This window comes from Chelonoidis abingdonii, chromosome 20, assembly GCF_003597395.2.
Source record: "Chelonoidis abingdonii isolate Lonesome George chromosome 20, CheloAbing_2.0, whole genome shotgun sequence".
Lineage (NCBI taxonomy): Eukaryota > Metazoa > Chordata > Testudines > Testudinidae > Chelonoidis > Chelonoidis abingdonii.
This window is the reverse complement of record NC_133788.1, coordinates 11,895,845-11,919,927: the sequence shown is the minus strand read 5'-3', so window position 1 is coordinate 11,919,927 and position 24,083 is coordinate 11,895,845. Positions and strand designations below refer to the sequence as shown.

The 24,083-nt window shown below is 45.6% G+C and overlaps 1 protein-coding gene across 2 annotated transcripts; it reads left to right on the top strand.

The window, feature by feature from the left end:
* Nucleotides 1-555: 555 nt before the first annotated feature.
* Nucleotides 556-22,469, top strand: GUSB (glucuronidase beta). Of its 2 annotated transcripts, XM_032774441.2 has the most exons (13): nucleotides 704-783; nucleotides 2,202-2,356; nucleotides 3,594-3,780; nucleotides 5,395-5,576; nucleotides 7,234-7,376; nucleotides 11,498-11,685; nucleotides 12,806-12,958; nucleotides 13,820-13,998; nucleotides 15,038-15,184; nucleotides 16,052-16,136; nucleotides 18,065-18,241; nucleotides 19,279-19,414; nucleotides 22,187-22,469. In XM_032774441.2, the coding sequence occupies exons 3-13, from the start codon at nucleotides 3,610-3,612 to the stop codon at nucleotides 22,333-22,335; spliced, it is 1,710 nt and encodes a 569-aa protein (XP_032630332.1). In that variant the 5' UTR covers nucleotides 704-783; nucleotides 2,202-2,356; nucleotides 3,594-3,609; the 3' UTR covers nucleotides 22,336-22,469. The 2 variants fall into 2 exon arrangements, with proteins under 2 accessions (XP_032630331.1, XP_032630332.1); XM_032774440.2 differs by lacking the exon at nucleotides 2,202-2,356 and having other exon boundaries at nucleotides 556-783; nucleotides 3,592-3,780.
* Nucleotides 22,470-24,083: the final 1,614 nt, after the last annotated feature.

The following is a 24,083-nucleotide window of genomic DNA, read 5'->3' as shown; positions in this document are numbered from 1 at the left end:
GTGTAAGGACCTCAGTTTTCCTATTGTAAAAGTTAACTTCTAGCTCTCACAGTTGCGGAAAAATGCTTGATGACCCAAAAGCACGTGCAAGGTTTAAAAAACCCCCAGCAGATGTATAAAAATAATCTAAATTATTATTTGATAGTTCTGGTGTATGAGTGGAGGAGAGGATTTGAGTAATGATTTCTGAATGCTTGGGGTGGGGCAATCCTGAGTAATTTGAGATTAGAATATGGCTCTAATTCTGTTCAAGTTGTATTGGGCAATATTTGTTATCCTATTTAGACTGTGAGCTTGTCAGGGAGTCGGATAGGGACCTCATCGTGCCTTCTTACTGGTCTGTAAAGTGCCCAGCAATTGGTCTCAGTGTAGGTAAAAGACTATAATCCCCCAGCCCCACGTGGCACAGCAAATTGGATCACATCCACTTTCTTTCACTGTTTCAGGCACACAGAGGGCCTGGCAAGCCCATAAGAAAGATGGCTGCAGGTGCCTCCAAGCTGGAAGTCATGTGAGTGTTCCCTGCAGTCAGCTGGACCTGGCTCAGCTGACTGCCTCTCGCAGAGCTGCCCAGCAGACAGCAGCATGTCTCTGTTCTGTGCTGTGTGCCTACTGCTGCTCTGCTGCCAGGCTCTGGCCCTGGGCAGAGGGATGCTCTACCCCAGGGAGTCTGCCTCCAGGGAGTTGAAGGAGCTGAATGGCATCTGGAGCTTCAGGGCTGACTTCTCCCCTCAGCGGGACAAGGGGTTTGTGCAGCAGTGGTACCGGAAGCCCCTGAGACAGGTATGGAAGGGGGCACTGCTGGGGCAGTAGTGGCAAAGAGGGTATCTGCCACTGGCCTTGGCCACTGAAGAGAGACATCGGGCCAGCCTGTGAGCGGCGAGTCTCCACTGAGTCCCCGCTGCAAGTGAGTTAAATGCCTTTGTCACCAGGGCTTGTGGCCCGAACCAGAACCCAGGCCCTGCGTTTGGATCCAGTAGCATGAGCCCATCTCTATAATGAGGCAGATGGGTGAGAACGCCACATCCCGGCACCAGGATTTGAGCCCCTTAAAGTCAGTCCTCCCCAGAGAGAAAACAGAGCTGTGAGATTCAGATCAGGGGGCTGGCCCATCTCTAATGAAAAGCAGGAAACAAGCATCATAAATATCAGAATGAGACAAGAAGGAAAAAGAGCCCCTTTCCTCCAGTTGCTCTTCGTTATATCCGTTTCCATCCTGACCCTCACTTGCTGTTTCCTGAAACACAGGCGTGAATGCTGTATTAGGGGGAGAAAAAAAAAATCTTTCTGTAGAACAACTTAACGGTTCTTTTCCTGTTATCTGGGCACGTGATTTTAATTTCCTCTTTTCTATTTAACTTGAGGCAAATCAGTTGCTGTTTAGTCCCTCCATTGCATGCATAATACTTAGCATTTGAGTAGTGCTTTTCATCTTCACGATGCTTTCCAAATACTAATCAGTAAAACTGAGCAGCCTTTTACTGTTTCTCTCTTTCATTCACAAGGGCCTGAAGCAGGAAGCTTGGAAAGTGTGGGAATGTTTGACTGAACTGTAAACATGATTATAGCAATCTTAGTGCTTTAGAAATTAATATCATTCTCTAAAGAGTAGTTATGCATGCTCAATGTTGGAAAATTCAGGAAATATTGAATGATTCTAACAAATAGCCAATACAAAAAAAAATCATGGAGTAAATGTTGAATCTTTTTCAAATGAAAAAATGTGTACAGTAAATATAGCATTTACTTCAGAAGAATTATGAATACAGGAAGGCAAAGTAGTATTATGTTTTGGTTTATTTTTTTAAAGGGGAATAACCACTGGAGTGTGAGCTGCTGAAATTACGGGTCACTTAGAGAAATAAATAATATATCTCAGAGAGGCGAAAGAGAGAACTGTATAGAGTACCATAATTTATAATATAATTTGAGAACATGTAATAGTGAAATAATTATACCATCTCTAGGGTTTCCTTATGTCATTCATTGAGGGAAAATAGCAAAGCATTGGGTACACTTTCTAAAAGCCATGCAATTATTTGTGAATATTTTGGTGTGTGTGTTAATATTTATAGGATGGCACTCAATCAGGATTGATTAGTTTGTAATCACTGAATAATTATAATCCTTTACAGTGTGCAATATCACCGAGATCCTCTTTCTTAAAAATCCACTGAATTTGCCACTTTTGTTAGCTGTAGAAAAACTACCTGATGCTCAGAAGACAAAGGGCCAGATCATCATCTGTTGCAAACTCAGTGTCCATGAGGCTACACCAGTTTCCACCCGTTGAAGATCTGGCCCCAATGAGCCTAAATTCTTGGCAGCCCTACTACTACTGCTGGCTATGATCGATGTCTTTAAGGTATTGTGCCTAATGGTCTGAAGTTATTTGTGAGAAAGGATGGTCCCATGGTTAGGGTGCTAGTCCAAGCCTCAGGGGATGTGGATTCAATTCCCTGTTCCACTACAGATTTCCTGGGTGTCCTTGGGCAGGGCACTTAGGGCCAGATTTTCAAAGGTATTTAGATGCCTAAAGATACAGCCAGTGGGATTTTCAAAAGCACCTGAACTAGGTTTGGTGTCTAATTCCCATGGAAATTAACCGGCTTAAGTGCTTTTGAAAATCAACCTAAGCAGCCCTTTGTACCTTGAGGCACCAAATACCTTTGAAAATCTGGCCTTTAGTCTCTCTGGGCTTCCCATCTGTCAGATAAGGATAATAATAATTCCCTCCCTTTTAGGAGTATTGTGAGGATAAATATGATGGGAATGGATGCCACAGGAGTACCTGAGAGATTTATGCAATGGCAGGTGTGCAAAGGTCCCTGTTAGGGCTTGAGGCTCCATTTTATAGAAATAACACAAACTAATTGTACAATTGGCCACTTCCACGTCCTGCGCTGTGGCCGCTGTGTGTAAGGAGTTTGTGAAAGTAGCTGAGGGGACTGGGATTGATGAAGTAGAATCGGGCACTCTTCACAGAGCGTGCAGGTCAGTGTTAGAAATTCATGCACGTGATTGCTCGTCATCAGTGAACAGGGGAAGCATGAGCACAACAGCCAGATATATATTGGCTGTAAAAGTTCCTTGTAGATCCCGCTCTGGCTGTGTTCATGAAAGGTTTACTATCCCTCAGCACTCGCTGCTGGCTAATTGGTGTAACTACATCAGCAGTAAATCCTGAACAGTTAGTTCAATGCGACATGAACATAATCGCAAACGCAAACCCAATTTGCCTTTTGCGATGAGGCTGGAGCATGAGGTCAGCCTGATGTGATATGATTTTAGGTGGAAATTATTGCAGAATCTGGTAGGTTCAATCTAAATTTGCGGGGGGGAGAAAGAAATTTCCCTTTGCATTTAGTAGGAGTCCATTCCAACCCAAAAAGCCAAGTAAAGTCAAGGTAGAGAAACCCCTGGTGGATTTACAGCAGTTGACTGACATCAGAATCTGGCCCACAATGGATGTGCCAGTGCAACTTTTCGCCTGCGACCCACAAGCCTATTTTTAAACCGCTATTAAACTTCACACTTATTTTTTAGTCCCAAGCGAACCATTTCACCCTCTGTCTCCTTTGATCCTCTCAGAGTGGGCCTGTGATCGACATGCCAGTACCCGCCAGCTTCAACGAGCTCACTCAGGATCCCAACCTGCGGCAGTACACTGGCTGGGTTTGGTATGAGAAAGAGGTGCTGCTTCCCAGGAGCTGGCTTCTGAATGCCCTCAACACCCGCGTGGTGCTTCGGGTTGGCAGTGCCCATTATTACTCCATAGTTGTAAGTATGGTGGCCCGGGGAGCAATTCGCCAGGCATTCCACCCTGCTCAGAGGCTCTCGAAATACCCACAGTAAAAGCTGCCCTAGGGGACCCCCACATCCTGTATTATAGCAGAACGTGGCTGCTGTGTGTGTCCTGACAACACACTGTGGGCATGTTTACACCGGGGGCACTGGAACAATTTTTATAGTGGGGGTGCTGAGAGCTATTGAACTAAACAGGAAACCCTGTTTATAATGGAAACTACTACAGGCGGGGGCAGGGCAGCACTCCAGCACTTCAAGCTCCAGCACCTATGGTCTACACCAGGGTGGGCAAACTTTTTGGCCTGAGGGCCACATCTGGGTATGGAAATTGTATTACGGGCCATGAATGCTTATGAAATTGGGGTTTGAGCGCAGGAGGAGGTGAGAGTTCTGGCTGGGGGTGCAGACTCTGGGGTGGGGCAGGGGGTTGGAGCGCATGGGGGTGGCTCAGGAGTGCAGGCTCCAGGCGGTGCTTCCCTCAAGCAGCTCCCGGAAGCAGTGGCATGTCCCTTCTCCAGCTCCTACATGGAGGCGTGGCCAGGCGGTCTGCTATGTGCTGTCCCATTCACAGACACCGCCCCTGCAGCTCCCATTGGCCGTGATTCACAGCCAAAGGGAGCTGTGGAGGCACCGCTTGGGGTGGGGGCATCATGTGGAGCGGCTGCCCCTACGCATAGGAGCCAGAGAGGGAACATGCCGCTGCTTCTGGAAGCCACGGTTTGTGGGCCCTGACCCTGCTCCCCGGCTGGAGCACTGGAGTGGGGCAAGCTCCAGACCCCACTCCCCAGCGGGAGCTCAAGGGCTGGATTAAAATGGCTGGCAGGCTGGATGCGGCCCACAGGTGTAGTTTCCCACCTCTGGTCTACACTAAAAACACTGCAGCGCCGATGTAGCTGCACCATGATAGCACTTAAGTGAAGACGCTCCTACAGCGAGGGGAGAGAGCTCTCCTGTTGGTGTACTTAATCCACCTCCCTGAGAGTCGGTAGCTGGGTTGGCGGGAGAACCTCTCCCATCGAGAGCCCTGTCTACATGGGGGCGTTAAGTCTGGCATAACTACGTCGCTCAGGGAAAACTCCACAACCCTGAGCAGCGGACGGAGCTATACCACCATAGGTCCGTAATGTAAATCTGGTCCCCTACTAAGTCAGCGCTCTGCAGCTTTTCCCTTCACGAGTCCAGCTGCAGCTTCTGTGTTGTCTGCAAATAAGTGGAGCCAAGCCACAGATCTGGAGTCTAAAGTGCAGAGGGCTCAGGGCAAGGACCTGGTGGTGCTTTTCCAGCTCTAGCTTCACTGGTTCTCTGACCGCTGAGCTAGTAGCTGAAGTGTTGCCCTATTGCGGGGCTGAAGGACACCAGATACTGATGCACCCGAAGCACCCTGATAAGTCTCCCAAGAAGATGCTGTTGGCTCTGTGTGACTCCACTGGGAGTTAGTGCCTAGAAGAGCTGCAGGGCTGGGCCCTTGGAAGGAGAGCTCTGACCCCGGTGTTAGCATTCAGGGAGGTCATGTTCTTCACCCACGGTCCAGGCTTCCCTGTGATATCTACTGCTGCCACTCCACCCTTTCTGTTTCTTCTTTTGCAGTGGGTCAATGGAGTGAACGTTACTGAGCATGAAGGGGGCCACCTCCCCTTTGAAGCAGACATAAGCAGGATTGTTCAGGACAGCCCCAGAGCTCTGTGTCGCATCACCATTGCGCTCAACAATACGCTGACACCTCAGACCCTGCCTCCCGGCTCCATTCAGTTCATGAGGGACGAGTCTAAGTGAGTTCACTGGATTGCTACCAGGGCAGTGGAGGAAATTACACACCAGAGTTATCCTCATTAATCCTCACGTCATAGGAACTCATTCAGCACCTCCAAGTAATTTGTGAACCATTAGGCCATGTTAATCCATTAGGCCATGTTAGTATTAATAGCAAATGTGTTGGAACATAAGAAGGGCCATACTGGGTCAGACCAATGGAAGACATGACACTAGGCTAGCGGGACCAACGGTGGCAGATGCCTCAGAGGGAATAAGCAGAACAGGATAATTTATTGAGTGATCCATCCCCCGTTGGCCAGTCCCAGCTTCTTGCAGTCAGAGGTTTAGGGACACCCAGAGCAGGGGTTGCATCCCTGACCATCTTGGCTAATAGCCACATTACCTTATCCTCCATGAACTTACCTAATTCTTTTTCAAACCCAGTTATCCTTTTGGCCTTCACAGCTTCCCCTGGCAAGGAGTTCCACAGGTTGACTGTGCATTGTGTGAAGAAGTACTTCTTTTTGTTTGTTTTAAACCTGCTGCCTACTAATTTCATTGGGCAACCCTTGGTTCTTGTGTTATGTGAAGGGGCAAATAACACTTCCTCATTTACTTTCCCCCAAACCATTCAAGATTTTATAGACCTAGATCATATCCCCCCCTAAGTCATCTCTTTTCAAAAACGAATAGTCCTGGTCTTTTTTAATCTCGCTTCCTATGGAAGCTGTTCCACACCCCTAAGCATTTTTGTTGCTTCCTTCTCTGTACTTTTATCTATTATAATAGATCTATTTTGAGATGAAGTGACAAAAACTGCCTGCAGTCCTCAAGGTGTGGGGTACTGGGGATTTATATAGAGGCAATATGATATTTTCTATCTTCTTATCTATCCCTTTCCTAATGGTTCCTTCAGCTTTTTTTTGACTGTCGCTGCCCATTGAGCAGAGGTTTTCAAAGATTTATCCACAGTGACTCCTTTCTTGAGTGCTAACAGCTAATTTAGACCCCATCCTTTTATATGTATAATTGGGATTATGTTTTCCCATGTGTATTGCTTTGCATTGATCAACATTGAATTTCATCTGCCATGTTTTGCCCAGTCACCCAGTTTTGTGAGATCCCTTTGTAACTGTTCGCAGTCAGTTTTGGATTTAACTATCTTGAATAATTTTGTATACTGAGTAATTTCTGTCTTTTAACCATTACAGATCTGTGAGGGGACCTTCTCTCTTATCCCATGCCTGCCAACCTCGCTTAAGAGCCTTTGGTGAGGGACTTTGTCAAAGGCTTTCTGAAAGTCCAAGTACACTATATTCACTAAAAGCAGCTAAGAGTCCTGTGGCACCTTATAGACTAACAGACGTATTGGAGCATGAGCTTTCGTGGGTGAATACCCACTTCATCGGATGCATGTATTCACCAACGAAAGCTCATGTTCCAATATGTCTGTTAGTCTATAAGGTACCACAGGACTGTTTGCTGCTTTTACAGATCCAGACTAACACGGCTACCCCTCTGATACTATATTCACTGGATCTCTCTTGTCCAAGTGTTTGTTGAACGGAACAATGTGATCTATTGCAGGAGTATTTTAATAGAATGTCGCTAACATCTGTACTTTGCTTTTTAATTCTTGTGAAATGGAATGTAACCCTTTCCCCTCCCTCACAGGTACCCTAGGGGTTATTTTGTTCAGAACACAAGGTTTGATTTCTTTAACTATGCTGGAATTCATCGTCCAGTCGTGTTGTATACAACCCCCTCTGTCTACATAGACGACATCACTGTGACTACAGCCTGGGCAGGGAATATTGGTAGGTATCAAGGCAATGATGGCAACTATTTTCCTATCCAACAGGGGAAGTGAAAAGAGGCAATGGGAAAGCTTCCTGCTGAGGAATTTTTGGATAAGTTGAACTGATCGTGTAGTAGGTTTAGTGTGGGAAGCCACGTGCACTCATTTGATCACAGAAATTGTAAAAATCTCCTTCAGGGGTTTAAAAAAAGAAAAAATGCACTTGACTAACAATATACTCTGGTGGTTCTCAACCAGGGATATGCAGAGGTCTTCCAGCGGGTACGTCACCTCATCTAGATATTTGCCTAGTTCAGTTTTTCTCAACCCGGGGATCATAATTCCAACGAGGGTCATGGGACAGGTTTTGGGGGGTTGCAAGTGCAGAGCTGACATTAGGAGGTGGCAACCAGGCAGTTGCCCAGGGCTCCATACCACAGGGGCCCCCACAAAGCTAAGTTACATTATTCATCCCTGGGTGGCAGGGCTTGAGCCCTGGGCAGTGAGGCTTAGGCTTCTGGTACACTGAAATGTAAGTACAATATTTCTATTCCTATCGATTTATTGTATAATTCTATGGCAGAAATGAGGAAGTCAGCCACTTTCCAGTAATAGCGCGCTGTGACACTTTCGCATTTATAGTGTCTGATTTTTGTAAGCAAGTAGTTTGAGAGGTAAAACTTGGGGGTACACAAGACAAATCAGATTCCTGAAAGGGGTACAGAAGTCCAGAAAGGTTGAAAACCACTGAGCTAGTCTAGTGAAAGGATCCATGAGGTGGAATTTTGTGTAAGGGCCAATCCTGCTTTGACTGGCATAAGGACTAGTGTCAATGGAGATGATTTCATGAGCTCCACAGAAGTGTTCTGGACCTACACACACACACACACACACACTGTGCCCCATAATAATCCTTCTGTGTACACATCTTAGGTACTGACATGGCCCCCGTTTCTCTCAGACCTGAGAGCTGACAGTCTTTAATGCATTTACCCTCACAGCAGTGGGCCGGACTATTACGCCTGTTTCACAGGTGGGGAACTGAGGCCTAAACAGGGTCTCTCAGGTAATTTGTGGCAGAGCACGGAGTTGAATGCCGGTCTCCAGAATTTAAGACGAGTGCCCTAAACGCTAGATCGACCAGCCTCTTCCTCCTTTCAGTGAGGCTCAGCTGTGTGCATCCTGTACTAATGCGTAGACTTACAAGCCCCAAGCTGGCTCCCACTGGGGCCAGTGGCCAAACTCTTGGTGGTTTTAAATGGTTCAGGTTCAAGGTACGAACATGCCTGACAAAGACCTAGTTGTTCTTCCCCTTCTGGACACTTACCAGGCAGGTGCATTTGGGTTCCCCCCACGCTGTTAAACTTCTTGAGTCCCAGCAGCACTTGGGCACTGCCTCTGGTTTTCTAGGCACATTATTGGGTGCAGATCCTGTGTCTCCCACCCCCGTCTGAGAACTGAGACTCCACAGTCCAACTGCCTAAGTCCTGAGAGTAGGCAGGCTGCCTGATGCCCTTTCCCAGAGCACCAGCCCTGTTGGTGCACTGGTTTGCTATTTACCATTTCAGGGACAGTTTAACCACATACCCCAGGCTTTGCAAAAGGGAATTCTAAACCACTTGCTCTTACTTGGGACAGCACAGAAGATATAAAGATTCAGACAAAATATTAAACACACGCATTTCCCTACCTCAGTTTCCTCACCACTCTGGAGCATTCTTTGGGCTTAGATCAGAGTGCTCTGGGATCCTTCCTTTCTTAAAACTTCTCCTCCAAATCATGGAACTTCTGTCTGCTCACTGCAGTGAGTACCCTCTTTTATGCAGGCATACTCCCCTTGCCTCTCCTAGCCCCTCATGGCTAATAAGCCTTTCATTTATAACCTTCAGTTCCTTTGCCATGTGACCCTCTGATCAGGTGGTCAGTGTCCCCCACCAGATGAGCCATTGCTTAGTTACCAGCTCACCTGTGCAGACTGGTGCTTCTGTAGCCAATTCTGTCTCCCAGGGTGCTTCCCTGGAAATAGAGGACCATCAAGTTTTAAAAACTCTCCACTGTTAACCCTGTGTCACAACTCCTGGGAAATTCAGTTCAACATGGAGGTAAAAAGACAACTGAGATGACAACGAGCCCCATGTTCAAAATGCAATTTGCAATCTGACACAGATAATCCCCAATATCAAAACAAAATTTATGAGCTGTATAGACAGAGTCCCCAGATTGTCCCAGCACTTCTCATTCATAGATCTCAAAGCATTTGATGAAAGAGGATCATTAGCCCTTTTTCACAGATGAGAAAACCAAGGCACAGAGTGGTAAAGCAACTTGCAGAGTTGGTAACCAGCTCTCCTGGTTCCCAGTCCAATGTTCTGTCCACTAGACCCTGTTGCTAGGCCCATTACAATTCCTTTTACAGCCTTAATTGTTTCGGCTGCCTCTCCGTGGCTTGCCTTTTCAGTTGTTCCTCTGATTATCTGTCACTGAGGATGACTATCCGAATGATTGCAATTGTTTTAAAGCCACGTCAGATGGCCACAATCTTGCAGGTACACAAAGAATATAAAAGGCCAGTTAAAGTGGCTCATATCCCTTAGAGAGAGAGGTAACCTCTAAAAGCAGATAAGGGGCTAGGGAAATGAAGGGATTTTTTCTTGCCTGATCCATTTCATTTCACATGTAAAGAGGCCTCTCTGTTTAGTGCTGTCGCTTGTAATACATTGAATTAGTTTCCCCTGCAGCGTTAAATTGAGGGCAGCTGCTCACAAACATGCTTTTCCCTGTATCTTGCCTGGTGCAGGTGCAGATACTAGGCCAAGATGGGTGCTGTGAAGGGTAATTATTTCCCCCATCCCATTTCTAAAAGCAGCAGGTCCTTGCGACAGGAAATGCAAATCTGGCTTAGATTTTCCACCCCCTGGTCAATTACCTTTCATGTTTCCTTTTCTGATACTTTGACCCTATGGCCCTCTTCTCTTTACACTCTGCATGGTGTCCCTCGCAGTTCCCGCTGGGTAGATGTCAGGCTTCTCCTCTGCTACACCCCTTGCCCTGCATCACTGCATGTCAAATCCTCTGGCATGCATCCCTGGCTTCACCTATCCATCTCTCTTTGTCTCAGTCGCCTGCTCCTGCCTGCCTTCCTTCTCTCGCTCCACTGGCTGGTCTTGGAACAGCCTCTCCAGGCAGCCCCCACACTATCTGACAGCTCCCGGTTCCATAAGTACCCGGAGGGTGAATCCCGTTCCTCCTCGCACTCCACACTGGGTGTGTTCTGTGACTGTGACTTTAGATTGTGAGCTCCTTTGGCAGGGACGTGGTAGGTAGCTCAGTGCAAATGTACAGAGCTGAACTGAGAACAATAGAGTCAGGAAGCCAACTCTGACAAGCGTATATGTGTGTGTATTTAGCAGTGTGTTAACAACCAGCCCTGGAGACTGAAGTCCTCTCTCCGCAGGAGGTCAGCAGGGACAGAGGCATTGCCAGCTCCGCCAGGCTGTTTGCCTGAGCTTTGGTCTAGAATTCTTCAGGGTGAGACTCTACAAAGTCCATTCACATGCCAGCAATAGGGCCGGTAGCAGCAATTTTGGTTGATGTCGACACCAGTCCAATGGGAACTGGCCTGAGACCCACCAAACGCATTTCACACAGGCAGGGTGCCTGTGAGCCAGCTAAATTCCAGTCTTGGGCTTGGTCACTAGGAAGATGAGCACTCTGGTACCGAGCCATAGTTGGGTGTCAGCTCATACAGGTAACTCTGTCATCCACTGATCCCTTGGACTGGATTTGAAGCAGCAAAACCTTTATATCTCAGTACCAAGCTCATGGGCCAAACTGTCCCCGCAAACCATTTACAATATAGAAGTTGGGTGAGGAAGCGATTCTTCAGCGCGACTAATGCAGGGTATTGCTCTAAAGGAAGCACCACTTTAAGGCTTTCAGACAGGGAAGAAACAATCAGTGCAACTCCAATTAATATGTATCAATAACTGGAAGCCCAGCAGGTAGCCTGTCAGTGATGGAATTATTGGGAAAGCACCCAGCCCTGCTAAGCGTGGTGATGTAGGACACAATGGGGTCACTGGGAAACGTGTCTGATGGGAGAAGGGTTTCCAATCTGCTCCATGCTCTCTTTTGGGCTAGGAGTGGTGCGATACGAGGTTTTGGTGATGGGCAACACTCGCTATTCCTTGTTGCTGAATTTACGTGAAAAAGAGGGGAAAGTGGTGGCTACGGGAAAGGGACCGATCGGGGAGTTGAAAGTAGTGGAGCCAAAGCTGTGGTGGCCTTATCTGATGCACGAAAACCCTGGATACCTTTATTACTTAGAGGTAACATGCACATATTTGTCTCATTTTGCATGTCTCTCATTTCATTCCCCTCCTAGGATTACAGAAATCCATGGGCATCATGGAGCCTGCCTGCCTTATTCCTCCTAACCTAAGAATCCTGCCTACATGCTTTCACTTCTTGCCATAATCAAATCAAGTTTTGCTACCTTCTTGGCTTACTGAGCTGAAAGCCAAGCCACTGGGAAAGAGAGGGCTGGCTGTATGGGGAGGGAACGCGAGGCCATTGGCTTCAGAATCTTACCACAGTGCTTGTAACCCTCACTGCTGTCTTGTCCCAGGGCCCAGTCCATCCCTCACTGATGTCAAGGGGAGTCTTTCCATGGACTTTAGCAAGGTCTGGATCAGAACTCGACAAGGAAAGAGAGGGAGACTGCTCAGGGAGTGAGAGAGGAGATAAATGGTCCACCTGGAGCAAACTGCTGACCCACTGCACACGTTTAACAACTGCAGTGAGCTCTTTCCCCCTTAGTAAATACAGGCATTCGGCTTCGTTTTCAGCTTGCAGTCTTGGAGGATTAGCTGTCCTACATTGCTGTCTTTAAATCCCCACTCAGGCAGAGGAGGTAACTGATGTAGGGTTTAGAGAGTAGATCCACTAACCCACAGCCAGTTTGCAAAGCCCCAGGTGCATGTTCCCTGTGAGCTGGCTAAATTCCAGTCTTGGGCTTGGTCAATGGTACCAAGCCAGCAAGGATGGAGGGTTCTGGCTGTTGGGGTTGGGTGTCAGGTCAGAGCTCTTGGGAGGAGCAAGTCCCAAGCCAGCTCGCCTTCCTACCTTCCTTCTCCTCTACTCTCTACCTTCCCTAGCCTGGGCTTCCGCTGTGACCCACTTCCCTGGGTTGACCCTTCCCTCAGGCCAGGAGGGGAGGTGGGAGCCATCAGGAGGGCAGACTGGGAATGTGGAAGAACCAGCCACTGTAGGACCGCTCAGAGGTGGGGCTGGCAGAGCTGTAAAATGGATGGGAAGCGCGGCTGGGATGGGCTGCCTTCGCAGGGTCACTGAGAGGAAAGCATTAGCTGGGAGGGAGGTAGAACTGAGTGTATTCTGCTCATTGCGGTCAGGGTTGAACGCGGAGGCTGGTTTCTGTTGGGGATCCAGGTGAAGCTGTCGGCGCAGGTGGGCGGTGAGCTGTCGGAAGATGTGTACACGCTCCCCGTCGGGATCCGCACCGTGCATGTCACCAACCGTCAGTTCCTCATCAACGGAAAGCCATTCTACTTCCATGGAGTCAACAAACACGAAGATGCTGATGTAAGAGCACAGAACGGGGTGAGGCGTGGGAGGTCGCTCTCTGCGACTCCATCGGAATCAGCTCCAGAAACACCACTTCTGGGCCCACCCCCAGAAGGGGCCCGTTGCCTAGCATCCCCTCCCCCAGATACACGTATGCCGTTGGCAGTAACATTGTGAAGGCCATTTAGACCCATAGCAGCGCCAACTGAGAGCGGGGCCCTGTTGTGCTAGACACTGTGCAAATGCCTATTGAGGGATGTTCTTTGTCCTAAAGAGCTTGCAGTCCCAAACTGACTCGCCCAGCGAAGGGCGGGTAGTAGTATTATCTCCATTTTACAGGTGGGCAACTGAGGCACGCACTTTAGTTTGAGGATACACAGCTGCGAAACCCACTGCCTCTGCCCAACACCTCAGCTGGTACTGTGGAAACAGCAAACCCGATTTCCAGTGACTAATGATTTTTCCAGCCTTTGTGAGCCTTCCACCCCTCTCCCCTCCAAAGTTCTTCTGCATAAATATTAAGTTTTCAGCTCTATGGGAGTTTTTTAAAACTCACAGACAAATATTATAGTGTTTGAAGCAGAAAGGTTCCCACGCTGTCCACTCAGGACGGAACCTAGGAAAGCCTGATCACATCCCTCTGCCCTGTGAAAGTGAGTGGAGAGCAGATGGCGCCCAGCTGGTTCGGACTGAGAGGGAAATGTAGTAACATGTTTAGCCTGAAGCTGGGGTCCCCGGCTGTAACACACAGCAGTGCTGTCAGGCTTAGGAAAGCGACTGTGAAGCGCTTTAAGATCCTTTGCTAGATGGTGCAAGGGCAATACAAAGTGTTACCGAGTTCTTATTCATCCTGGATTGTCCTGCCTGCTTTCCCGCTAGATCCGTGGCAAAGGACTGGACTGGGCCTTGATCGTGAAGGACTTCAACTTGCTGCAGTGGCTCGGGGCCAATTCCTTCCGCACTAGCCACTACCCCTATGCAGAGGAGATCATGGACCTGTGTGACGCCTATGGCATTGTGGTTATTGACGAGTGTCCGGGCGTGGGGATGAAAGACCCGTAAGTGATTGTTTGAAAGCTCACTCCACCCTTTGTATTTCTCCCTCCTCAAAAACGATTCTTTACAGAGCCCCGGCTGTGGTGGGTACTGAGCACAGCCCCTGCCTGGGAAAATGGCTTTTCAGGTGTGCTGAGCATCTGCAGCTCCTATTGACCTCAGCTTAATGTGCAGGGACTCTACATTACTTAAAAATCAGCTTATGACAAGTTCGGGCCTGGCTGCACTGGGTGGTGTGATGGAGCAGGCTAGAGCTGTGCAGTTTCTCAACATCGTTAACATACTGTTCAGTCTTGCAACGTAGGTGGGCCCAACCTGCATTCCTAAACTATGCTGCAGCCTTGGGTTGGAGCAGGGCAGTAGCACACTTGTATCCCAGCTACAGTGCAAGGGTGAGTGGCGCCTTATCCCCATCAGGGAGGGAAGCAGAGGGAATCAAGCTGTGACTGGAGCTGCCAACATGGTGGGTTTTAGTGCAAAGAGAACCTAGTTCATCTAAGCCTCGTTGGCCTTGTTTGTTTTTCCAAACCCCAAATCGGGGGTAGCTTGGTTCTGGAGCCCATTTAAACCAGACCACCAAAGTTTGGAGGGTGAGTGGAGGTTTGGCTCAAAGGCTCTTGTCTGGGTTCCTCTTTACTTCAGACGCACAAGCTGCGCTGGGTGATGGTGAAATCTTGCCAGTGCCGTAGAAGTGTCTGAAAGGTTGCCTAGAAGTATGTATTTTAAGCTGGAAGTTGAAAGAGGAAGAGGCGGTGGTCTGGCTCCCGAGAAGAGGGAGCAGGTTCCAAGTTCAAGGAGTGCGTGAAGTAAAACATATTTTGCTAGAATATCTAAGAGGCCAGCTGCTGTTCTGCAAATAGTTATCCCCAGCCAGAGATACAGGGCCAGCTTCATTTCCGGTGTGGTCCAATTTACATCAGGGATTAATTTTGGTCCCTGTGCTCCAAGACCATTCGTTACATTGCTAGTATCAATAATGGATTTAAGGTGAGTTTTATTTAGCATTTTAGTGACCTGCTCTTGCTTCCTTTTGTCTTTGAGGGAGAACTTTGGGAACAAGTCACTGGCACACCATCTTGTGGTGATGGAAGAGCTGATCCGCAGGGATAAGAACCGGCCATCGGTTGTGATGTGGTCTGTAGCCAACGAGCCAGCCTCGGAGCTATTGCCGGCAGCTTACTACTTTAAGTAAGCGTGTGTTCTTGTGCATAACTGTTGAGACTCAGTTTGATGGATGTGCCTCATCATTTTTCAGGTCAGAAAAAGGAGTTGCATTGGGGAATCTGGCAGGTGTTCAGGGATCTCTTAATCTATTTTAGAGTTTCTTTGTATACACGTTTTATGTACTTACTACATATTTCCCCAACGCACCTACTGTTTTGCATATTGGGTTTAATGCCTCGCAGCAGCACCCTAACCAGTTATTTCTCTGAGCTAAACTCTGAAGAGCCATCAGGAGATCTCTTGGAATGAGATATTCATACAAGACTAAGGTTCAGGTAAGGCAGAATTGGTCAAGGATTTGGACATTCCTAACTACAGAAAAACCAGGATCCAAGTTCTCTGCTGATGTAACTCTATGGACTTAGTGGAGTGAGGCCAGCATAGAGCTTGGGCCTGCGTACTGAAGAAGCTGTGATTAGAGCAGTACCACTCATTTGTTCTTGCTGGGGCAGGCCACAGCACCTTATCTTGAAGGCTACAGAGATACTGGCCCCCCTACCCCTTTCTCTCTCACGCTTTTTAAGTTATGCTTATGATATCTTATGGGGACAGACACCTCTCCAGTCATTTGCACAATGGGTGTGTTTCACCCAGGCAAAACAGTCTCCGTGCTCTGTGAGCTCTTAATGTCTATTATTCTTAGCTAGAATTACACACACTTTGCGGGGGATAAACACCATCCAAGACCTGCACTATTTCACTTTCAAAACTACTGCCTATTAAACTAAACACCGGCTCCAAAGGTTGGGCACGTGGGGGAGTTCACTGATTTTTGTGGGTCTGTTTCTCCTTTTTGGTGATGGACACTTGTACTTTATTGTTTGTAAACAGGACAGTGATAGCTCACACTAAAGCCATTGATCCTACCCGACCCGTAACCTTTGTGTCAAGTGCTAATTATGCTCATGATCATGGTGTAAGTTTCATTTTTTCTCCTTTTGTTTGCTTAATAAAACTGGGAAAGGGGTAGATTTTAGGAATGTTAAATAACCCTCTTCTCCCCTCATCCCCCATTGAAGAGAACTTTTGAATTGCATAGAGAAGCAAAGCTCACAGCACCTGATTGTGTAGCCATTACTCAGGCAAAACTGAGTCCAGTAGAATGACTAGAATTGTCCCTTCTCTAGAATGGTATGCAGGACCACACCCCTTGTGTAACTGTCTAACCCCATTGTGGATGTTCTGTTGTTTCACTCCTTATTGTACCTGTTAGCCCCTGAGCCTCTCACTTGCAATAGGCTGTTTGTTAAAGCAGAGAATAAAACCTCGTCAAATGGGAATAAGCCCTAACTATAGTAAAGAATGTTTTGTCTCCACTCGTAAATTTCTCTTGTTCTTCTTGGGCAGATGCCTATTGGCTTTCCATAGTCTAACCACCCCCGAGCCTGGCTTGAGCCTCTCATCTAAGGGTACGTCTACCCAGCAAAAAAAAGAGCCATGGCAGGTCAACTGGGCTTGCACTGCGGAGCTAAAACGTAGCAGTCTAGCCAGTCAAGTTTGGAGCTCTGAAACCCAGCTCATGAGGAGGATCTCAAAGCTGGGGCTCCAGCCCAAGCCTGTATGTCTGCACTGCTACTGTTAGCTCCATAGCGTGAGTCTGAGTCAGCTGCCATGGATCTTGAGACTCGCTGCTGCCGGGGGCTTTTGGGGTGGAGATATACCTGAAGTTCTGAAACGGGGCTTGGACACTGCCCGGAAAAGTCTTTGCTGGCTTAGTCCTGCTATAGCGGCCCTACATGCAGAATTGAGAGCCTTGCTTTAAGAGCTCGTGTCTGAAAACTGGTCTCCCTATAGCATTTCCTCGGAAATCAAAGACAACATAAAAGGCTTTGTGATGTTTTCAGCGTACCAGGTCTTTGCAACAAGTCTGTTTTTAGACAATGAGTTTGTCTAGCTACATATGATACGTGTATATAAACGACTTTCACAAGTACCTGCGAGAAATCCCATTTCATTTTCATTTCCAAGTAAGCTAGCCTTTCCTCTCTAAACTGGGCTGTCCTGGAGCTAGCATGTGTGGCTCTGGAAAGCTAGGACTTTTCTTCCATTGGCGCAGGATCAAAACCACTGGGGTTTGTTTCCATTTTAAACATAGCAAAGAGGGTACTGCTGTTGATTACCCCAGTGTCCCATCTATTGCTAGTTGCATGCACCCCATCATGCTCCAGTGGAACATGCTTTTTCTGACAGCTCAGGAGACACAAAAGAGATTCAAAGAACTTACACGCTGTAAATTCTGATTTCAGAACTTTATTACAAAACATATTAAGAGAACATTGGATAAGTTACATATAACATCACTTTATCTTCAATGGGCTAGTGCCCTTTGTCATACTGTCCAGGTGGTAGAAATGGCATATAACTCGCAGAATGCTTCGTCCTAAATTACACCACTGATGCATGAACTTAGTTCATTACTATTCAAAGTAATTGACCACTAAGTTGATCATCGTATTATTTAATAAGTTAAAAAGGATGTTTAAATGCACAACCAGATCCAAGACATATCTTGGAATTTTCAAAAAGACGAACAAACCTAGGGATGAAACAGTTTATCTTGTTTAATTGGCTACTTTGGCTACCTAAATCTGTACGAAAATGCCAAATTTAACAAAAGTTGATGGGGAAAACTGCTTGACTTGGTGAGTTTCTTCCTGCATTTTCTGGGAATAGGGTGGTGGCGGGCAGTCTCATTTTTGTGTTAAAATGCTGTGGGCCAAATGGATCCTAAGTGTAACAACTGAGGTCAGTGGAACTACAGCAGAGAGGGATGCAGCCTTGGGAAACATACTTATAGGTTACTTTGGGGTTTGTTACAAATATTACTCTACATTATTTCTCTAGGCTCCGTACGTGGATGTAATTTGCGTAAATAGCTACTTCTCCTGGTACCATGACGCCGGCCATCTGGAGGTGATTCAGCTGCAACTCAATACACAGTTTGAGAACTGGTATAAAGCTTACCAAAGGCCAATTATCCAGAGCGAATATGGAGCAGATACTATTGCTGGGCTTCACAATGTGAGTTTCCTAACTGTGCCACTTTGGGAAACACAGCGCTGGTCAAGGAGGGAAGTTCAGTCACAACCAACCAACCCATGAAATTTACTGACCCCTTAATTCCGAGACATGCTAGACACAATGTGAAATATACTCCTCAGCTGCCATGCACATTATACTGGACTCTACTGTTGAAATACTGGGCCCCATTGAAGTTAGTGAGTTTTGCCCTTGATTTCACTGGGGCTAAGATGACACCTGAAGAGATGAGTTCTTTAAGTAAAAGCACTGGCGTATGCTGCAAGCTACTAATTCACTTCCATAATCTGAGTCACTGGTGTCCGATAATTTTTTTTTTGTCCCTTTGAAAACCTGTCAAACTTTTAGCATTCTGATTGTGGTAGTTGGTCCTCCTTTTTTTCCTTATTTAAAATACTGCTTAAGAGACTGGTTTACAAAGTGTAAATCATTAACTGGCTCTTATGCAATGTTGCAGTTTTCCTTTTAAGCTGAATCGTTGCCAGTTAGGTTACAGTTAACTCACTAATTTACACTCTTGTGGTCAAACCACCAGAAGATACATCTTGGAATAGTCTCTCCATGCTTTGGCAGTTGTGGAGAATATTCAGCAGACAGGAAGGTACAGTGCTGGGGAGAAAAGTCAGTTCATTATGGGGCGATGGGATTGTGTAGCTTCAGAGAAACCATTTAGATGTAGCCCTTAAAAAGCTGTGGCCAGGAAGTACATTCAGAAGCTGATCAATCAAAAAAAAGTTTCTAGTTTCCTCCCTACAAATCAAAAAGGAGCTGCCAACATAGGTAGAAGAATTCAACACTATCTAAACTCCCCCTGCCAGTTTCAATTAGATACGCTTCTTCAGTACTTCTAACCTCTGCTAAATAGCCACCACATTCCATAGATATGACTATAATTCAGTGGTGGAGGAAACAAATGAATAATTGTACAACCCTTTTCATGTGAAAAAAGTCAACTGAAGGCCTTTGCTGACACCTGCTATGTACTATCTTTGAGTCTTTTCTCCCTTCTTTGGTTACAGGACCCACCTCTTATGTTCAGCGAGGAATACCAAAAGGCTGTGCTAAAGGAATACCATTCAGTATTTGACAAAAAGAGAAAGGAGTATGTGATTGGGGAGCTCATCTGGAACTTTGCTGATTTTATGACAGATCAAGGTAGGCTGAGATTCCATTCTATATTTAAGCTGCAATGTAAAGATAAGTATTTTCTCCCCTGACATCATGGCTTTCATGTTAAAGAACTGAGGGTACAAGATTTAAGTACAAGCATGTGTTCTAGAAAACCTAGTTAATATATTTGGCCCTGAAGATTGTTAAATGCAGCAAAACCTTTATTTAAAAATTCCCTTGTCACTTTCCGCCACATAAACAGCTTTTTTTGGGGGGGAGAATGAAGCCTGTGCTATAATATTAGGCTACTGGCTCAACCATCTATCCCAAAAGCTTCTTTTACTTTGATTTTCTCTGCCAACTCTGGAGAAAGTGCTCTCTCCAGGGAATTGTGAAGACATGAGCACCATAAGCTGATCAATGGCAGCCTAGTCATATCTTGTTATAAAAATAGTACCATTGTTCAGTGTACAGTGAACAAACTGCTCAAGTCTTGAGGCATCTGGGGAGTCAGAGCTACACTACAAAACAGAACTCTCTCTCCCCCAACTCATACACAAACACTGCGGCTAAAGCTGTACTCTAGCCAGACTGTGGGTGTAGAAGGAGATCACTGACTTTTACACAGTTTGCTGTGTTCTTAAAATGCAAACAGTCGAGCATTTCTGCTTACTGTAATAATCAAGTCTGTCCTTTTGGCAGCTGTGGTGTTCAAAGCTCCCTTATGCGGCATGCAGAAGACTTCATGCTTTTCACAAAGAATTTCAGAAACATCCTCTGTAGCCAACTCCCACAGCTTGTTCCCTTTATTTCTCCAGTATTAGCACTGTTAGATGTTAGTTGATTTAGGACTGAGAGCACAACCTTGTCACAAAGTTGTATGGGATAATCTCTCTACTCTTCCATTACAGCTACTCATTGAAATGTAGCTAGAATTTAGGCCAGTTGGCTCTGATGCTTTAAACTCGGGCAAAGTTCATTAAAATGACTTAATAAGAAATGGAAATATTCTATTTTTGCTGTTTCTCTAGAAATGGGTTGTGTTCCAAACATACTAACTCTTGCATTAAGGCAGGGGAAAAAGTGACATTTTTCCATGACCAAGTCAAGTATCTGGCTAGGACCTAATTGCAAAGCAGCATTTCCTATGCTGAAGGGTCTCTCTCCTGTAGTTGAGTTGTGTTACCAAGTGTCCCACACACTAAAGGAAGTGCTGTAGGAGCACCTGCATCACCGGTTTGTGGAGACAGTGCACTACGACAGAAAGCAAGTGACGTCTGGAGAGGGACCCACCACTACTCTTTCTACCCTCTCCTCTTCCTCCAAAATGCTCAGCCTCAACTATCCTTTTTCACTTTCTAAATTCTGCTCAAAGTTGCTGTAAGTGTTTCACACGTAACTCCCATCATTACCGCTGCACCGACACTGGGAAACCGCATTAATCACGCTGCAGGCAGCTTCTCCAGTTGTAGCCACAGAGGCTATGCACAGGAGGGCTAGATGCCAGGATGGTAAAAGTGGTTGGTCATTTATGCTATTGTCTCCACCACTGGTGAATGATCAGTCTTGTATGTACCCAGGACAAAGCTTAAGCCAGAATACAGAGAATCTGTTGGAGTGATAATTGTGACTGAGGGCTTGTCTACATTAGCCGCTGGATTGATGGGCAGTCATCGATCCAGCGGGAGCATGGTGGGTGGGTTGATTTATCACGTCTAATCTAGACACGATAAATCGACCGCCAAGTGCTCTCCCGTCGACTCCAGTACTCCACCAGGGTGAGAGGCATAGGCGGAGTCAGTGGGAGAGCGTCAGCTGTCAACCACAATGAAGACACCACAGTAAGTAGATCCAAGTACATCGACTTCAGCTCCGTTATTCACGGAGCTGAAGTTATATAATTTACATCAGTCCCCCCCGCCCCACCCCAGGCCTGAGAGATGCTCAGCAGAGGCAGCGTGAGCAGTGTATTTAGTGGAATATCGTAGCAATCTGTTCCACAGGTGCTAGCTTCAGTGACTTAAGTAAAGATTATGTGCAATACAAGGCTCTAAAGAGACCAGACAGACATGGGCATAAAAAAAGTAGCAGCAGTGGGGGAAAAAATACTGATTCAAAAAGAATAGTGGAAAGAATATTAGACAAAGTTTGCAATGACAAATCAATGCAGCTTTGGGCTCCATACACATCATGCAGTGTAGAGGAACTGGAGACCACATGGAGAGGATGTGTCGTTTGGACTGGTTTGATTAAAAACTGAACAAATGACTAGTAAGTTGGAGAAAAGGGCATGAACAGCAGTAAAGGAAAGGAATGCAGGGTAATACAAAGGGTGAATAAGGAAGAAAATCTAATTGAGTATCAAAGTAAAGTTCTTCAGTGAGAGTTAACTGTGGACATAGAGCAGAAATAGAACCCCCAGCTATTTAAGATGAGACTGGTCATAGACTATTAAGCACTAGCTTAATTAAAATTGATTTAATTAAAGCGATACAGCCCATTCACAGGTACACCTAAAGCCATCTGATAGCTGTAAACCTATAAGTGTGTAGTGGTTTAAGCTAAATCAGTTGTAATGAAGCCAGTGTAACAATAATCATCTTCCATATGTAGGAAGATGGTGACTTAAGTTTCTTCTGATTAAGTTGGTTGTGAAAAGTTTCTACTAACATTCTTTCCCTTTGGCTGAGGAGTTAGTCATGTCACGTTGATTACTGCAGGGAAAGAAAGAGGTGTCTTACTCTGTACATAGATGCTTTATTTTGTGATTCTTCTGTAAAAAAAACTGCTTTATTTTATGACTTTTTACATCTACAGCAACCAGTCGTGTTTTAGGGAACAAGAAGGGGATCTTTACCCGTCAACGACAACCAAAGGCAGCTGCATTTGTTCTTAGAGACAGATACTGGAAGCTTGCAAATGAATCAAGTTGTCTCCGTCCAACACTCACATATTACAATTTATGAGTGGGTATTAAGCTCCGATGTTTTCGTTAAATAATATTTTGCTTAATGTTTATATTTTACTGAAAACTAATATTACAGAATTAGTGCAGTTTAACTGTTTGAAATAGTACTAAAATAAAAGTATTTCCATACCACAGGTTCTATTTAATACACAACACCGGGCAAATTTAAATATATCCATAGAAAATTAGTAATCAATAAGCTGCATGGTTGCAGGTGGTAAAGTGGATACCTAACACTCTTAATAACTACAGTATTTGAGAGAGGTAGATTGGGAGACATGCATTAGCTCTCCCAATTTCTAACACTGTAGTGTTTTCATACCCTATCCCTGAAAATGGGTTTCTGGTTAACTATGTTCTGTAGGAATCACCATTTCCCCTCTATCATCTCAAACTGTGTACTCTAATTGATTAGGATTGCTCTACTCTAAGTGTACACAGCTAATTCGAGTTAGTATGACATCTGTACAACAGTAGGTCGTTGCAGTGTACCACAGTAGCCACTCCAGTCAGTCATAAATAGATATACTTAGGTATAGCAGCTCCAGTTCTTTTAAGTATGAACTTCTCTACTAGGACTACAAGGATGAGATGCAGCCCTGACTTTCAGCTTGGAGGAGCTTAATTCACATTCGGAGGCCAAACCATAGTACTATTCTCAATAGACAGATTAACTTTGTCCAAGTCTGACCTGAGCACTCACTTAACACTGGGTTGAAATATAGATACTGCAGCACCCTCAATGTTTTTGGGGTACATAGATTTGTTGAAGTTAAATACGCAGATTCATCTATCTTATAACAAATTCAGGGTACTGGCCTTACCTTATTGGCTGCAATATAGTCTCAGTGTAGCTAGTATAGTGGAGGTAGTTATAAAAACTTCTTACACAAAGACTACGTTTAGCCCTACAGCAGCATCACCTTTGCCAGATTCATGTTGCTGAACAGTGGTTGCTTACTAGATTTTGGACAGTAACTGATGTGCATTAAACTGCGTGGGTGTCCTCATTTCTGCACACCATCACCTGACCAGAATGATCCAGCATACTATCACTTATAGTTCACCTTTATGCAATGTCTCCTTCTCCTGGCCTGACCTAACTGACTTAAATTTCTGCCCATATATAAAGAAAATAGCTGCCACTATTTATTGGATGGCAGCATAGTGTTCTTTACTCTTGAAGCAACACATGAGAAGCCAAAGGCAATTCTAACTGCCACATACAGCAGTAAAAAAGGAGAGGTACACTCACTACAGAACTCAGAACAATTTTCTTTTAGTTTGCAAAAGAAAACCCAGACTATGAGTATGTCATGTTTACATTGCATACTTAAATTTTACAGATTTCCTAATTAACTAAAACTCAGAATATAAAAAAAAGTGTATCCATGTTAAAAAGCAGTCACTCAAATGTTATCCAGTACCTTACTGAATACCATATTAATCCAATTACCAGTGTTTGAAAGCAATTATAAAAACTTCTTAATGTCTAAGCTTTAATTTTCTTCCCCATTTCAAAACTGACAGAATGACATACCAATAGCTGCCACATCAAGATACAGAGACAGATTTGACATGGTTAATGCATTACAAACTAGGACTCAGATCCCTACAATATGCACAGGACTTGCAATTTCAGTAGAAAAGGCTACACTTTTGTTCACTCCAACAAGACAGATGGTAAGGATTCAACATCTATTTGCATGGTAAGCACACATACCAAGGAGAGTCATTTCCTGCTTA

What these genes read in the sequence shown, in the direction of transcription:
- GUSB (XM_032774440.2), top strand. Translation starts at nt 586, where the DNA reads ATGTCTCTGTTCTGTGCTGTGTGCCTACTGCTGCTCTGCTGCCAGGCT. An exon ending in ACCGGAAGCCCCTGAGACAG is followed by an intron (nt 784 to 3,591) that starts GTATGGAAGGGG and finishes TGATCCTCTCAG; the next exon opens with AGTGGGCCTGTGATCGACAT. An exon ending in CCCATTATTACTCCATAGTT is followed by an intron (nt 3,781 to 5,394) that starts GTAAGTATGGTG and finishes CTTCTTTTGCAG; the next exon opens with TGGGTCAATGGAGTGAACGT.